General features: G+C 43.7%; 1 protein-coding gene across 4 annotated transcripts in view; it reads right to left on the bottom strand.

The window, feature by feature from the left end:
- Positions 1-15,280, bottom strand: part of CERS3 (ceramide synthase 3) — a 113,295-nt gene that overhangs the window by 88,313 nt on the left and 9,702 nt on the right. For 3 of the 4 annotated variants that reach the window (XM_027571436.1, XM_027571435.1, XM_027571434.1), the window contains one exon: positions 5,370-5,482. The exons of the other annotated variant lie outside the window; for it this stretch is intronic. Coding sequence is in view for 1 of the 3 variants with exons in the window: in XM_027571434.1 (XP_027427235.1) it covers positions 5,370-5,482 (113 nt within the window). In the remaining 2 variants the exon portion in view is untranslated. The remainder of the gene's footprint in view (positions 1-5,369; positions 5,483-15,280) is intronic. 4 annotated transcript variants of the gene reach the window in all.

Here is a 15,280-nt window from a genome sequence, read left to right as displayed (position 1 = left end):
GCCCCTCCCCCTGCTCTCTCCCTCCGGCCTCCCTCTCTCTAAAGTAAATAAATCAATCTTAAAAACAACAACAACAACAACAACGAAGTGAACTTGGGCAACTCAGTCTCTCTGAATTCCTTGCTGGCTTACTTGCTCAATGGTGCTAATTCTACCTTTCACAAAGACCTATTGTAGATGGAGAGTGATTCGGCATGTAGAAATTCCTGAACACAGTAAAGTCCTGGAGCTACATTATGGAGTCACATTATCTTATCTTCACCTTATTGGGTCTGGGCAAGAATCCGATGTCAGGCGGGTTTAAACAGTAAGATTAAAGGCTAAGTTTAAAAAGATTCCCCAAGGGAGAGTAACGGGTCGCCCCCGCCCCTTCACAGGTGCATTCTCCCCACCATCTCCACATCTCTCACTGCGCGGAAAAGAACTGGTTTCATATCCTAAACAGAAAACCTAGGGACAGTTCTGGAGAGGCTGTGCTATACATTGTCATCTAGTTCAGACCCTTCGGATGATCAGACTCACCTGGGGTGATACCCAGACTACCCCCCACAACACCCTGGGGTAGAATTACTAGGATAGGACATGCAGGAACCCAAGGACTATTGGCTTATCAAGGAAGAGGGGTTTGGGACTCTGAATGCCCAACCTCGCCCCTTTCCAGCTACCTGAGCTAGGACAGCACATGACTTTCTTCCAAGCCTGGAATTCCTCATCCATAAAATAGGAATAATATTTTCTATTTCTGTACAGTCTAGGTCGGGATTAAATAAGGTCATGTGTCTAAATCACTCTGTGTAACTTGGGGCAGATAGTGAGCGCTGTAGGTGTTAGGACTGTCACCATTTACATTTCCTCATCAATGGCACCACGGACTTGCAGGTGGCCCAACACTCGGCCCTCATTCACTGATTTCCGACAATCCGCTAGTCAGTGTGAAGGTCCCCCAGACCAAGTGTCAGAAAGGCATTTCTGAGGGATGAGTGTAACCACCTGACAGGGTAACTCATTTCCTCAGTGACAGCAGGATTTCCTTCATCACTGGAACCCGACCAGGGAAGTATCAACAAAGGAATCATTTTACGAAAGAGAGTAAAACCTACAGAAGGGCGTGGGGCCACCTCTTGATCAAGAAGGAATTTCGAACATCCTTCTCACAGATGAGGTGGAAGCCGAGTTACTTTCCGGGAGGGACTCGGGGTTACTAAGGCACACTGATGAAGCAAGCCCCAAAGTTGAATGTTTTAAAAATATATGCTTGTGTAATAGTTAAAGGCAGGGTTTCCGGTCACAGAGCCTGCTGCCCCCGCAGAATGAAGCAGTCTTTGGAAAAGAACGAGATGACAAAGATTCTAGAAATCTTCGGATGAGGGTGAGGTACGGTAGGCGGGGGAGCCTACAGTAGAGGGCAGGAAAAAATCTCAATTGCTCATTCTCAACAGCTTTCTTCATTGACCCTGAAATCACAAAAAAAGTTAGAAGGAGAAAAGGCAAGATTTCCTTACGGCAAGAACTGCTGGTGTGGGGCTGGGAGATTAGCACCTGCTGGAACAGTCACTGTTTGCTCCCTTGAGTAAACAGGGATGGGTCATCTCCCTTCCTTGGCAGGGAAAGCTGCTTCCTCTGTCCATGGCCACTAGTCCTTGCTATTGATTCACCATAGGAAAATAATTCATAAGATCTCAAAACTGAACAGAATGAGTCATTCCTGTCCAGTCTCGGCTTCTACTGCAAGAAGCCCCTTAAAGAAAAAAAACATGTGTATAACACCCAAATTTTAAGTAGCTAGGGGGAGAGACAGAGACAGAGACTTAGGCAGGGCATCTGCAAAAGGGAAATATTTCACTTATTCATTTTACTGTCTTTGATGAATGATTAAACCCATGGCTTCCAACTTAGAGCTATTTTGCCTGCAAAAGTGTCTAGAAGGAAAACATCCTGGGTATATTATATGAAAATGTAACACATTATTTGTTTATTTTTTTTTAAGATTTTATTTATTTATTTGAGAGAGAATGAGAGATAGAGAGCACGAGAGGGAAGAGGGTCAGAGGGAGAAGCAGACTCCCTGCTGAGCAGGGAGCCCGATGTGGGACTCGATCCCGGGACTCCAGGACCATGACCTGAGCCGAAGTCAGACACTTAACCAGCTGAGCCACCCAGGTGCCCTGAAATTTTTATTTTTAAATAATGTGTTACAGGGCGCCTGGGTGGTTCAGTTGGTTGAGCGACTGCCTTCGGCTCAGGTCATGGTCTCAGAGTCCGGGGATCCAACCTCCGTCAGGCTCTGTGCTCAACAGGGTGTCTGCTTGTCCTCCTTCCTCTTCCTTTGCCCCTCCCCCCACTTGCCCTCTCTCTCTGATAAATAAAATCGTAAAAAAATAAATAAATAAAAATTTCCCTAAGTTTCCAGACATTTCAAACAAACATTCTTTCCAAGAGAGTATCCTTAACTTTCTCTCCAATACATTTTTATGTAATTTCATTTCGGTCTCTCTGATTTCTGTCTATCAATGCTATGAATGAGAGAAAACACTGTGCTAACATATATAGAGTTTCCTATGTCAGGGCCACATCTTGCGCATGGCCAATTCCTTTTTCTCTGGGGGACATAGGTCGAACATGTGTCGATGTGCTTTTCTGGCTACTCCTCTATTGATCCTGATTCGGGGGTCTCCGGGTTCCTCAGTCTTCTCTTTTAAAGTCTTTTCTCTTTAAGCTAAGTTTTATCGGCTATTTCCTCAAATTTTTTTCTGCCATGAAATATAACTGGCAGAAGTGCTACTGAGAATGACTAGTCTGAATCAGGTGAAGCAGGACCATGTGTGATCCTAGAGAAGAGCTGAGGTGGGACTGGAACAGAGATGACCCACAGGGCAGGTTGCCGGCTTCACGTGCTGTATGAGGGGATTCAGAGTTCCTCCTCTGTGTCGTTCCTGTTAGTGACATTTCAATATGGATATCTTAAGGTCATTGTGAAAGAAAGGCATGCTCTGAAAGAAAGTGAAGGCAAATGGAAGGATCACATGATATTCAACAGCAAGTATCTCAGGTGCAAGCATTGTCTGAAACATACATAAAATCAACTCCTCTAAACTTGTGTCCAGTCTCTTAAAAGATACCAAGAGATCCCTAGCGGAGCCGCAGTGAAGTCCTTTCGTTCAAGGTGGGGAGGGAGAGCCCTGGATGCTTCTCTTCCCTGCCACGCAAAGCTGTTTCTCAGTAAATTTGTCTTCCTGTTAGTTTACAGGTTTGGGAATGTTACTCAGCTGCCACCTTATGAAATCTGAGCAATTTCAACCTTGCCATGCTGTTAGGTGGAGGTTTCCAGGGTGTGGTGGTAAAGAGGAGTCACATTTACATATTGCATAGCAATTCTGAGACTGCTCAGCCTCTGTGGCTCTCTCATGCATCTCTCAGTGATATCAGTAAGCACCGACTGTGTACAGAGGGCGCTGAGCTTCAGGCCCAGGAGCAGCCCCACCCTTAACACGTTGGCCTTGTTTGAAAAGACCCCAGTCTGGCCTTCCTCTGGCCATACCTCTCTTCCACTGGCTGAGGAGTCCATAGACCCAAGGCTACCTGCCCACCCACACACCATACCCCCTTTCTAGACTTGCTAGGGGTACCCCTGCCTAAACCCCTCCAAGACCACTTCCAAGGCCTGCATGGACCCTCCCCCAGGTCTGTCCTCTGAAAAGTGACAGCACAATATACCCCTAGGCTTAGGGATGGCCAACAGGAGACTGTTGGGGAGGAGACAGACTCACGCCTGGACACACAGACACACCAAGGGGTCCGCACTCATGCGCACTGGGCTTCTAGCCAAGCAGGACAATTCTGGGGCTGGGAAGGGGGACAGGGCCAGGCTGAGGGCCAGACAACTCCACATGTCCTCTTGCCCTGGGCCCCTCCAGTGTGAGGGGCGGGCCTGTCCACAGGGCCTCAGGGTAGGTGTGCAACTCCAGAAGTCCCGGGAATTCTGGAAGCCAAAGACGGATTCAGGCTGAGCAGCCACCAGCGGCTGGAGGCATGACTGAGACCGAAATCCTCAGGTAACTTCCGAAGGTCCAGCTCAACCACTCCTCCCCAGAGAAAGCGCCTTCATTGTTAGCAAAAAGTAGTTTATTTACTCGGGCTTCCCTGTGCTTCCCCGTCCGGAGCCCCGTAGCCGCGCCCCGCCCCCCCAGCAGGTTACTGCTTCCCTATTTACTCGCACCTCACAGAAAGTAGGCGGCGGGGGGCGGGGAATACATTTGTGATCAATGGGGTTTGTGTTTAACGTAACTTTTGGTGAGAAGGTGTAGAAAAGTATAGGCTAAAAGGCGGGGGTGGGGCAGGCCTTGGTCACGAACCCCTTCTGCATTCTCCACTGATCCGTTGGGATTTGGTTAGGTGGGCGGTGGGGCGAGGGCCTGTGCCAGGGAGCACTGTTGGTGCAGGGCCAAGTGTCAGGGACGTGATCCAGGCGCCCAGCGGCTGTGCTTTACCTGCTTTCGCGGCTGTAAACCGGGAATAACAGCACCGTCTCTTCACACACCGCGACGGAAGTTCAAGGCAACGCTTACAATCATAACTAACAACCGGCACGCATCTCACAATGAACACGATTTCTTTCACCGGCATTCGCTCATTGTATCCTCACCACAATAATAATTATTCACACCCCCAATTTACACACGCGAAGAGAAGTTTAGAGGGATCAAGTGACCTGCTCCAGGGGACCCAGAGCCAGACCCAAAGTTAGGTGCTGAGGGTAAAAAGGCTCCTTCTCTTTACAGTACTTGATTTTGCCTTTCATCCATATTTGTGAGCATGCACTGTGAGTAACTCTTCCCCATGCAAATAATCATTTCTGATTGTCACTTTTGATGACTTTGAAGACGTGTGCTTTTCAAAGCCCGTCTCTCACAGGGGAGAGACTGGAAGCTGGAAATCTGCAGGACAGACAGAGCCACTCTTCCTTCCAGTTAGAAAGGAGGCTCGGAGAAAATGGGAAGGGCAGGGTGGGGGGCGAGACTGGATCACAGACACGGCAAATACCGGCTAAGCCAGGTGGAGCTCTTTGCCACCTGGTGCTGCCAGAGGAAACTTTCACTCAACATCTCTCCTCTCAAAAAGAACAGAGTATGGATTTACAGTATTATCATAGAGAATAACACGGAACTTGCCTCGCCCAAAACACCTCTCCTCCCCCCAGAACATAATACATACATAATACATAAAACAATATCACATAGTAATAAAGCTTTGGGGCACAGATGTAGTTTTCCAAGATCACAGTGAAGACAACACAGTAGAGTTAATATAAAATAAAATAAAATAAAATAAAACAAAATAAAATAAAATAAAATGTAAATAACAGTAGTTACCTTGAGTATATAGGATAGCTTTCCGTGAAGAAATTCAAGTACTGTGTGTATATATATATATAAGTTTGTGTATATATATATGTAAAAGTTTCGCCTTTACTTTCACAACATCCCTGCAGAAGCAGAAAAGGGAAACATAATTAATAGACTATACAATGATACCCATAAGTTTCCTTCTGGCTCTAAAACTTGAAGTCAGAGTTACAAATTGGTGGCAGAACCTGGTGCAGGCTGAACTGGACCTACAAATCAGTTTCATCTGACCTGGGGAGGGCTTTAACATAATTTGAGCCAACATCTAAATTTTAGGAATTTTCACCAAAAAAATCCAGATTCACAGCTTCACTTGGAAAACAAACAAACAAACAAACAAAAAACAGACCCAGAAGATTTGGCAGTAATCACAGGACCTGCAGGCCTTAAGTGAGGCACAAGCTTGCTCACCTGGCCCACTGCTCATTTGAGTTGCCTTCCCGGCCTTCTAAGGCATTAACTTTATGATTCTTTATGTGTCTAAGATTCATCAATGTGAATTCTGTCCTCAAAGTCAGTGCAACTTAAGTAAAGACAGTAAGAGCCTGGCACTGCCTCGCATAGTGATTATAGTTATATCAGCACACGGTTTTCAAGAGTCACTTGTGACTCATTAGTGCCCTGGTTCTCAATGCCATCTTTCTAGAGGGATTACCTAGAAAATATTTCTCAAGCCATGCCCTCCCCTGATTCAGAACACCTAAATCAGTATTGTTACTGTTGCTTAACAAACATCTTTATTAAAGCCTAGCGTGCAAATAGTAAAGTAACAAATGACAAAAATAAACACACCTGTGTTATAACCAGCAGCCAGGCCAAGAAACAGGATATTACCAGCACCCCAGATCCTCCCCTGTGTCTGCCCAGTCACTACCCCACTGTCTCCAACTATCCTCGCCCAACCTCTGACACCGTGCATTCATGTTGCCCATTCTTGAACTTCATACTAACGGAATCACACTGACTGCGTTCTTTTGCATCTAGATTCTCTCCCTCAACAGTTGCGACTGAGACAGATCCAGGTTGATGCGTGGACAGTAACTGACTCATTGTCACTGGCGTTTAGTGTTCCATGGTGTGACTACCACAGGCTATTTTTCCATTCTCCTGTTGAGAGAAATTTGGGTTGTTCTGAACCAGGGGCTATAACAAATAAGGCCACTCTCTATGAACATTCTTGAGCATGTCTTTGGTAAACATATGTATGCATTTCTGTAGGGCAATGCAAATGCTAGGCCACGGGTATACGTATACTCTCGTTTAATAGATCCTGTTGGCCAGTCTTCTAGAGCTGTTGTGCCAATTCACACGCCCACATCTGTGTATGAGAGTTCCAGCTTCCTCGCATTCTCACCAACACACCTGCTGTCTATCTTTTAAATTTTTGCGTCTCTGGTGGGTGTGTAGCAGTACTGTACTGTGGTTTTAAAGACCACTCCAGTAAGGTTGAGCATGTTCCATGTTTCTTGGCCATTTGGATATGTTCTTTTGTGAAGTACCTGTTTAAATTTCCTTTTTTTTTAAAAGATTTTATTTATTTATTTGAGAGAGAGAATGAGATAGAGAGAGAGCATGAGAGGGGGGAGGGTCAGAGGGAGAAGCAGACTCCCTGCTGAGCAGGGAGCCCGATGCGGGACTCAATCCTGAGACTCCAGGATCATGACCTGAGCCGAAGGCAGTCACTTAACCAACTGAGCCACCCAGGCGCCCCGCCTGTTTAAATTTCTTGCCCAATTTTCTATTGTGTTGGTCTATCTTTTCTAATGGACTTGTTTCTTAATTCTGGATATGACTCCTGGTTGTTTATATGTATGGCAATGTCCCCTTCCCTTCGGCAGCTTATCTTTTACTCTTTTAAGGGTAAGCTTTGATAGAAGTTATTAGTTTTAATATAGTCCAATGTATGGATCTTTTCCATATACTAGTACTTCCTGTGTCTTCTTTTAAAAATCACTGCCCACCCCAAGGTCATTAATCTATCCTATTTTGTCATCTAGAATGATGCTGTCCAATAGAAAAATAGTGGGAGCCAAATATGTAAAGTTTTCTTGTAGTTGCATTTTAAAACGTAAAAAAAAGGAAATGCATTTTAATAATGTATTTTATTTAACCCAACACATCCATAATATTATCGTTTCAACATATAATCAATATAAAAATTACTAATGAGACATTTTGAATTCTTTCTCTACAGTAGGGTTTTGAAATCTGGTGCGCGTTTTGCACTTAGAATCTATCTCTAATGGACCAACCACGTTTCAGGGACTCAGTAGCAACAAGGGGCTAGCGGCTGCCATAGTGGACAACACAGATCTAGAAATTATAGTTTTACCTGCCAGTTTTACCTGCCACATCTACATTAACATTCAGATGTGTATATATTTTTTAAAAGATTTTATTTATTTTAGAGAATTGTGTGTGTGCACGCATGCGCGCACGAGCACACAGATGCTGGAAGAGGCAGAGGTGGAGGAGGAGGGAAAGGGAGAGAATCTCAAGAAGACTCCCCGCTGAGCACGGAGCCCCATGCAGGACTCGATCTCATCACCGTTGAGATCATGACCTGAGCCAAAACCAAGAGTCAGATGCTTAACCAACTAAGCCACCCAGACACCTCAGTGTGTATAAATTTTGAGGTTAGAATCAAGATTCAGGGGTTTTTTTCCATCTGTATATTCAAATGACTGTCCCTTCTGTATAATATCAATGTTATCATAAATCAAGCGTCCAAATACGTGGAAGCTTATTTCTAGAGTCTCTAATCCATTTCATCGGTCAACCATGCCTTTGGCATTTAGTATTTTTTTTTTAGTTCCCTAGTTAATTCTTACACTCAGTCCATATTGAGAACCACTACCAAGAGGTCACAAAATTTATCAGTAGCTATGACCAGAAATTTTATAGAGTGGAGTGGAATGGAATAGAAGAGAAAACATCAATATGTACCAAGTAATGTTTTATGAAAACTTTATTTCAGTGTGTGTGTGTGTGTTTCTAAATTGAGGTCTAAAAAGTATTACTTACCATCAGTGATGGTCCAAAAAAACAGTTTGAAATCCACTACAATAGTGTCATCTGTGAAGTAAGTACTTGGGAAAATCCAACTTGCATATTATTTTATAGTCATCATCTAGAAATGCTCTGAAGTTTTACTCTTACACAATTGGTGATAGACCAGACCTCCACACAAAGCAGATCTCCATTTGAAGCAAGTCAGGGAAAGCCAGTTACAGCTGATGGAACAGGAGGAGCTCATTATAAAGCCTGTGACTTTGACCCAAAGTGGAATATGATAATGAGTTCGTGATGTGAACCTTGCAAACAAAAATTGCTAATCTGAACAATTTGAAATTTGTTCAGCATCAGCGGATTTTGTTTTTCAAGTTTTAATTGGATGTCAAATAAGAAAACAAAATTTGAGGGGAAGAAATTAAAGCCAATTTAGTTATTAAATGATGTTAAGTAACCTTCGTTATTGAAGAAAATGCTCTCAGAACATTTTCTTGAATCTTGAAATGATTATTTAATTGTTCAGCCTGTGTCAAGATCAATCTGATCAACATATTTATTGACTCTCCACTAAAATATGTCTGGCAAAGGAATCAAAATAACAGAAATAGACTTTGTTCTTGCATACAAGAACTCTATGGAGAAAAATGGATTGTGGCATATGATTTTCCCTTCTTTTAGAACATGGATATAGTAAATAAAAATTATTTTGAGCCCCTTAATGTAATATTTTATCTCTTCAATCAACCTAAATACATATCTTAGCTGTGAATTTTACAGTTTTCCCATTAAGAGAGAAAGGAGAGATGTATTTGGTGGCCATTTCACAATATATACAAATGCTGATTTATTATGTTGTACACCTGAAACTCATATCGTGTCCTACATCAATTATACCTCAATTAAAAAAAATTAAAAAGCTGAAGACCTGTTTTCATTTCTCCTTTCTCCAGTCCTAGGGACCACATGTCACACGTTTCAGAAGACACAGCTCCAAGACAGAGTAAGGCAGAGCCATCTATGACAGGAGAAGAAATAAAGTTGGTTGCACACACACAAATATATATGTATCTTTTGGGTTTGTTTTTATAATGTGCACCAGCACATGGAAGTGTGTATGTGTGTGTGAGAAAGAGAGAGAGAGAGAGAGAGAGAGACTATGTGGGGGTGTGTGTGTATCAATCCTAAACAGAGAGATTGGGATACTTTCATTAAATATCTCCATTTCTTGCTTTCCTGAAGATATAATTCAGAGATCAATAAAAAGGAAACTTTCCATTAAATTGAAACCTCATAAACCAAACACCAACTATGTATTAGGCCTCTGATCTGCTCAGTTACTCTCCTTAAGAATGCAGCATGAATCCCCTCCACAAACTCTCTAGTGACCAGGTGGCAAAAAGAAAGAAAGAAAGAAGAAATGGTTATTAAAATGAACCAAACCCCTTTAACTTTACATTTGAGGGGAATCTGGACACTCACAGCTTGCGAAATTTTAAATTCTCATACTTAGGATGGATGAAATTTGTTTCAAGTTCACCCAAGCAAAATTAGTGTGCTTTCTCAGACTTTAAGGTACGATAATAATGAAATTTGCGAATAACTGTTTTAAAAAACACAGTGATTGCTCAAGTTTAATGACAATCAAACATCTGTCTACCATCAACAGAAAGTCCTGTGGAGAATTTTGGCTGTTAAAGTGTTATACAAGGTCAAAGATTCTTATTATCCCCATTCACTTGCTATTTGAGGGTTTTATACCTAAGCCCTAATTTATTTTAATTAGGTTTTTAGCTTGGTTTATGTTTTCATCATTTAAAAAACCCTCCACAAGATGCAATTTTAAGGCACTATATATAGTAGGACCCATAAAATGATGAGATTGATGGTTGCATAGGGCTTAGGAAAATAAGTCTTGTTACTTCAGAAAGACTTCTTTCATAGTGCCAATTGTCTGGTCTGTCTAGGGTGTCCCAAAGATGTCTTCAATCATTCTGGGTCCACCAAATAAATAAAACAACAAACTTGGGCCATGTAGGACCAATAAGGTTGGTGCTCTGGGTGTGCAGGTGTTTCTAAGAGAAGGGAGACCTGAATTTGATTCCAAAGGGAGCTACCCTGTGTTCCTCTAATCTCTTTGCCATAATCTGCCGTTCATCGGGATTCAAAATTAGGGACAGATTACCAAAACACCATTCTTGATGCCAACTAGCCCATTTGATGGACTTGACTATAGGCTTTTAGGCAGTAAATAAGTCAATCGCTCTTGTCCAAATCCATCTTTATAAAGGTGTATTATATCCAGTTCAATCTTTGGACTACATGCCTAAATTCACATTGGGGAGGCTTTGGAAAGCCCCAGGCTGTTGTAGAGATGGCCTGGAGCCCAAGGTAAATGAATGGTTGCCACACTACACTCTGTGCTTTATGAGACTTTGGAGCCAGACCCTCCTCCCATGCACAGCCTACTGGCAGTGCCTTGGGGGCCTAAGAAAACTCAAATGAACTGTGTGTGTGTGTGTGTGTGTGTGTGTGTGTGTGTGAAGGCACGCATAAAAGCATATCTTTCCTATAACTGTGCAATGATTAGCACAACAAACTGATCCTTGCAAAAGAGGTATCTGATGTCCTTGGTTTTTGCCTGATTCTACTATACTTTGGGGGACCCCTAACATAGGATGTTTACTGCTCTGCTTCAGAGGCTGTGTCAAAGCCAGATCAGCTCCACCATAGAGGATCTCTATAATCACAACCTGATTTTCAAAGAAAGTCAGTGACACTATGCTAGACTAAACCAGCACCAGTCAGCCCCGTGAGGGCAGAGTCTTGTCTCCCTTGTTCACTGTTGTTACCCCTGAACCCAGAATAGGATTTAGTACACTGAAAGCATCAACAAATAATTGGAGAAATGAATACTATATATCAAAAGCCTACCAGTTGTCAATCATGCAGAAGGCACTTTGCATACCTTGTCTTTCTATTCCTTATAACAAGTAACCCTGCGGGATGGACATTATAATAATTAGCTTATAAATAAGGAAACTGAGTTTTGAAGAATTTCACTGTCTTGCCAAGGTCACACAAGTAGTAAGCAGAAAGCAGGGATTCAAATTTAGATCTGTCTGCCTTTCTAGCCCATGTTCTGTCCACCACACCATGCCTTCACCCCAGTAGAAGCAAATTATAGACTGACATTTGGTCTTTTGCTATAAGATATTGCGTTAGCATATTTACATAGTATCATGGGTAATCACAAAGGCTCCAGTCACATATTTCTGTGTACAGAGAGGCAACAGAATCTGGGCTTTCTCACTTCCCTGCTATGCTATACCTCTCACCAAGCCCAAATATCCTCATCTGAAAACTGCATAACACAAGTTCTATCTCACTGAATTAAATGGGAAATGCATTTATGCACAGCGAGGACTCAATAAATGTAGATAATTACTAACCCAGAATAATGTAGATTATTACCAACCCAGAGTTATCTTCAAACTTATGTCAATTAATGTGATTGCTTTTAGAAAAGGCAGAAACATTTTTAAAGGGAAGATAAACAATTATTACCTATTTTCCCCTTAAAGAATTTGCCCCTTTGTCCAGCAAATTCTACTGATGAAATTTTAAGTGGAAACCCCTTAAAAAAGGGGAGGGCTTGTAGGGGAAGAGGCATGAAAAGGTGCTGTTTAAAGTCAGAACCCTCATAACATAATAAAAAAAATAAAGTCAGAACCCTCATTCGTGGTACAGAAGGCACTTGAATAGTACGGATTAATGAATAAATGAATATGCATCCTCTGGTGAGTCCCCAAAGTTTCCCTCCCTTGCCCTGTGTGTAAGGCTTCTCGGGAAATAAACTTACCTAAAAGAACATCCTGGCTAAACATGTACACTGGTTATAAAAAAGGAAAGTTTTATTATGTTTCTCTCCCCGAGGCCGGCAGTTGTAGAACTAATCAGCTAATGTATTCTGGACACAGCATGGAGACTGTCTCCGTCAAAATAGAGCCAGCTTAGAAAAGTTTGCTGCTGTGAGGTGAGCAAGTCCTGCCTTGTTCCACATTTAAGACATTCTGACATGGTCTGAAATGGCCTTGGCCATGCCACCCGGAGATCTGAGGTCACCCTTTTCATTTCTCCTTCCTCATAAACCAGGCTGTGCCGACTGAGGGCTCAGCCTCCTGCAATTCCACAGGCTGAACAATCCTTCCTAGCCCTACGATGAATCCATTTCAACTCACCAAAGAGCAAGTGTTACAGGTCAGAAGAGAGGTTTGGCTTCGACATTTGCTCTCCACGACTGAATACTTTTGAAGTCAAACTCATCAAGCAATGGGCTTCAAATCTCTCTTTTCTGTATCTCTCCCTGAACAGCGGGCCAAAAATGAGCATTTTGAACATCTCTCTCTCTCTCTCTCTCTCTCTCACACACACACACACACACGTCGAGGCCAACGTGGTTTGAGAGTTCTCAAATGGTAGCAACATCAGTGAAATGGTGCCTACCTTCCAGAAACTTCAGTCCACAAAAGATGCCCCTTGCCTGTGAAGAGCAGTCAGAGCCAGATTTCCAGCGTTCCAGTCAGCCTCGCTCTCGTCAGAGAGCAACACAACTCATCTCTGTGTAAGCTCTGAAATTCTTTCAGAGACCCACCCTCTAAAGTTGCACGTCTAGATTTCTGACTGAGGGCGATCCGTGACGTGAGGCAAAGCTACTGGATGGCACCTTCTGGTTCTTCCTGATGGGATGTTGCTTCCTGTTTCACCACTTGGGAGAGGAGAAAACTGGAGTTCAGTCAGACACGGGATTAGAAATGCATTAGTTGCCTCATCCTTGTTGGGTTTGGTGCACATGGTCATGAGTCAACTACTGAACAAGATGGTCTTGCTGTTTGTACCGAAAGGAAGGGGTTTACGCGGCGGAGAGAACCCCGAAACACTGTTGACAAGCCCACACTATCACCCGAGCGGGTCTGACAGCTATGGCACTCTCTAGAAGCCTGTGAGTATTGGTGGGGCTTTGTGCTCACTAAATCCCACCACAACCACCACCAGCACGCCCTGAAAACGCATTGACTAAAGGAGCCTCAGTCCACGGAAAGGCCACCTCTCTGCGTGTCTCCTGGCAACACTGGGGAGAAAGGAAACTTCCCTGTTTTTTGACCGATATAACGCCCCCAAAATAAGTCTGGCCACCTTTTCCCTTTGGAATAGTCAGAGGTAATTCTCTTTATTTTTATTTCTGTCAGCCTCAAAGAGCAGTCATCACAATGAGAGACAAACCAGGGAGTAGCAGGACAAGCGACAGCTGTCCATCTGTCTGCTGGAGGCATTTCAATTTCAAAGGCAAATTTGCCTCCATTTACGGTGTTTATTTGAGACGGGAGACCTTTGGGGGCCGTTTGCACTTTCTCTTGCCTGCAGATGAAACAGCTCCAGGTGTGGATTGTTTAAAGGTGCCTTGACGAGCAAGGAAGCTTCGGCAAGTTGGCTCTTGTACCCCTCGGAGCCAAAGCTCACCTTCCAGGTGGTTCAGGCAGCACCACCCACTCCGAAGGCCCTGATTCAAGGCCCTTCCCATCAGCTGACTTCAGCTGCTGAGACCCATCTTTCTTCTCCTGTCAGCTAATCGATGACAGCAAATTAAAAATTGACTAGAGGCGGAGAAGGGGAAAGGCCAGTCTCGGACTCCCTGGGTTCTCAGGTTTCACTAATTGAATTCAGTTCAAAGAAGGGGGATTGGTCAAGGCTCGTTCACTGGATGCTCGTTCACTTTCTTCCTAGGGCCTGTTTTTCTCTTCCCAGACTTTCTTTTTGCCATGAAGGGGTTCAGAAATTTTCTTTTATTTTATTTTAAAGATTTTATTTATTTATTTGTCAGACAGAGAGAGAGAGAGCACAAATAGGCAGAGAGGCAAGGCAGAGGGAGAGGGAGAAGCAGGCTCCCCGCTGAGCAGGGAGCCCGACGCGGGGCTCGATCCCAGGACCCCGGGACCATGACCTGAGCTGAAGGCAGACACTTAACCGACTGAGCCACCCAGGCATCCCAGGGTTCAGAAATTTTAAAGCTTATCGGGCAGGAGGTCTGAACTTCCAGCAGAGCGGTCACTAAGTGGGGCAGGTCGTGGTTCGGATCCTTGTCACATCATGCTACTCGACTATGTAGGGTTGCCTGGTCTTCCTGACCCCACACTATCCCTTTCTTGGTCCATCCTTCCCCAACGGCCGCCCGACTTGCCTTCCTAATTAAAACTGTTTCTGTCTCTCGTGTCTACCTTCCCTGCTGATAAAGTTCTACCAGTCACCTTTTCCTTATAAGATTCCTTAGCATGGGAGACAGCCTGGTTCCTGGTTGCAACCTACATAGCTCAATACCTCCTCCTTAATCAAAAGAATCCCATTATCATGGGCTGCAGTGAGTCACTGTTGAGGTGTAGTCCCTTCTTCCTTCAGGGACAGAGAGAAAAATTAACCTGTTGCACAATCTATGCAACGGGGTGCAGTAGCTGGAGAGATTGAAGTGAGGAATTCTGACAGTTTGTGAGTTGTGACCTGGGGGAGCTGTGTGCCTACACGTCAGCGTGTCTGCCCATGACCCCTCTGCGGAGGACAAATAAATACAAATATGGTTCTTTCGAAGACTCCTATGGCAATGCCTTTTTCCTTTTCTCTCTCACTTGTGTCTCATGATAAATTTATCAGGTCACTGCTAACAGAGGGGAGAGAACCCTGGGAAGCATGATAGAGCAAGAGGCTTGTGTGGGGTGTCATTTCTTCTAGGTAATACTTAACTGTCTCATTTTATGAGAAAGGTTTAGAAGCGAGTTAAGGTATTAAATCTGTTGTATATTTTAGATTCTCATTAATAG

This window comes from Zalophus californianus, chromosome 6, assembly GCF_009762305.2.
Source record: "Zalophus californianus isolate mZalCal1 chromosome 6, mZalCal1.pri.v2, whole genome shotgun sequence".
Lineage (NCBI taxonomy): Eukaryota > Metazoa > Chordata > Mammalia > Carnivora > Otariidae > Zalophus > Zalophus californianus.
The sequence above is the reverse complement of the archived record's forward strand: the minus strand, read 5'-3'. Positions and strand labels throughout refer to the sequence as shown.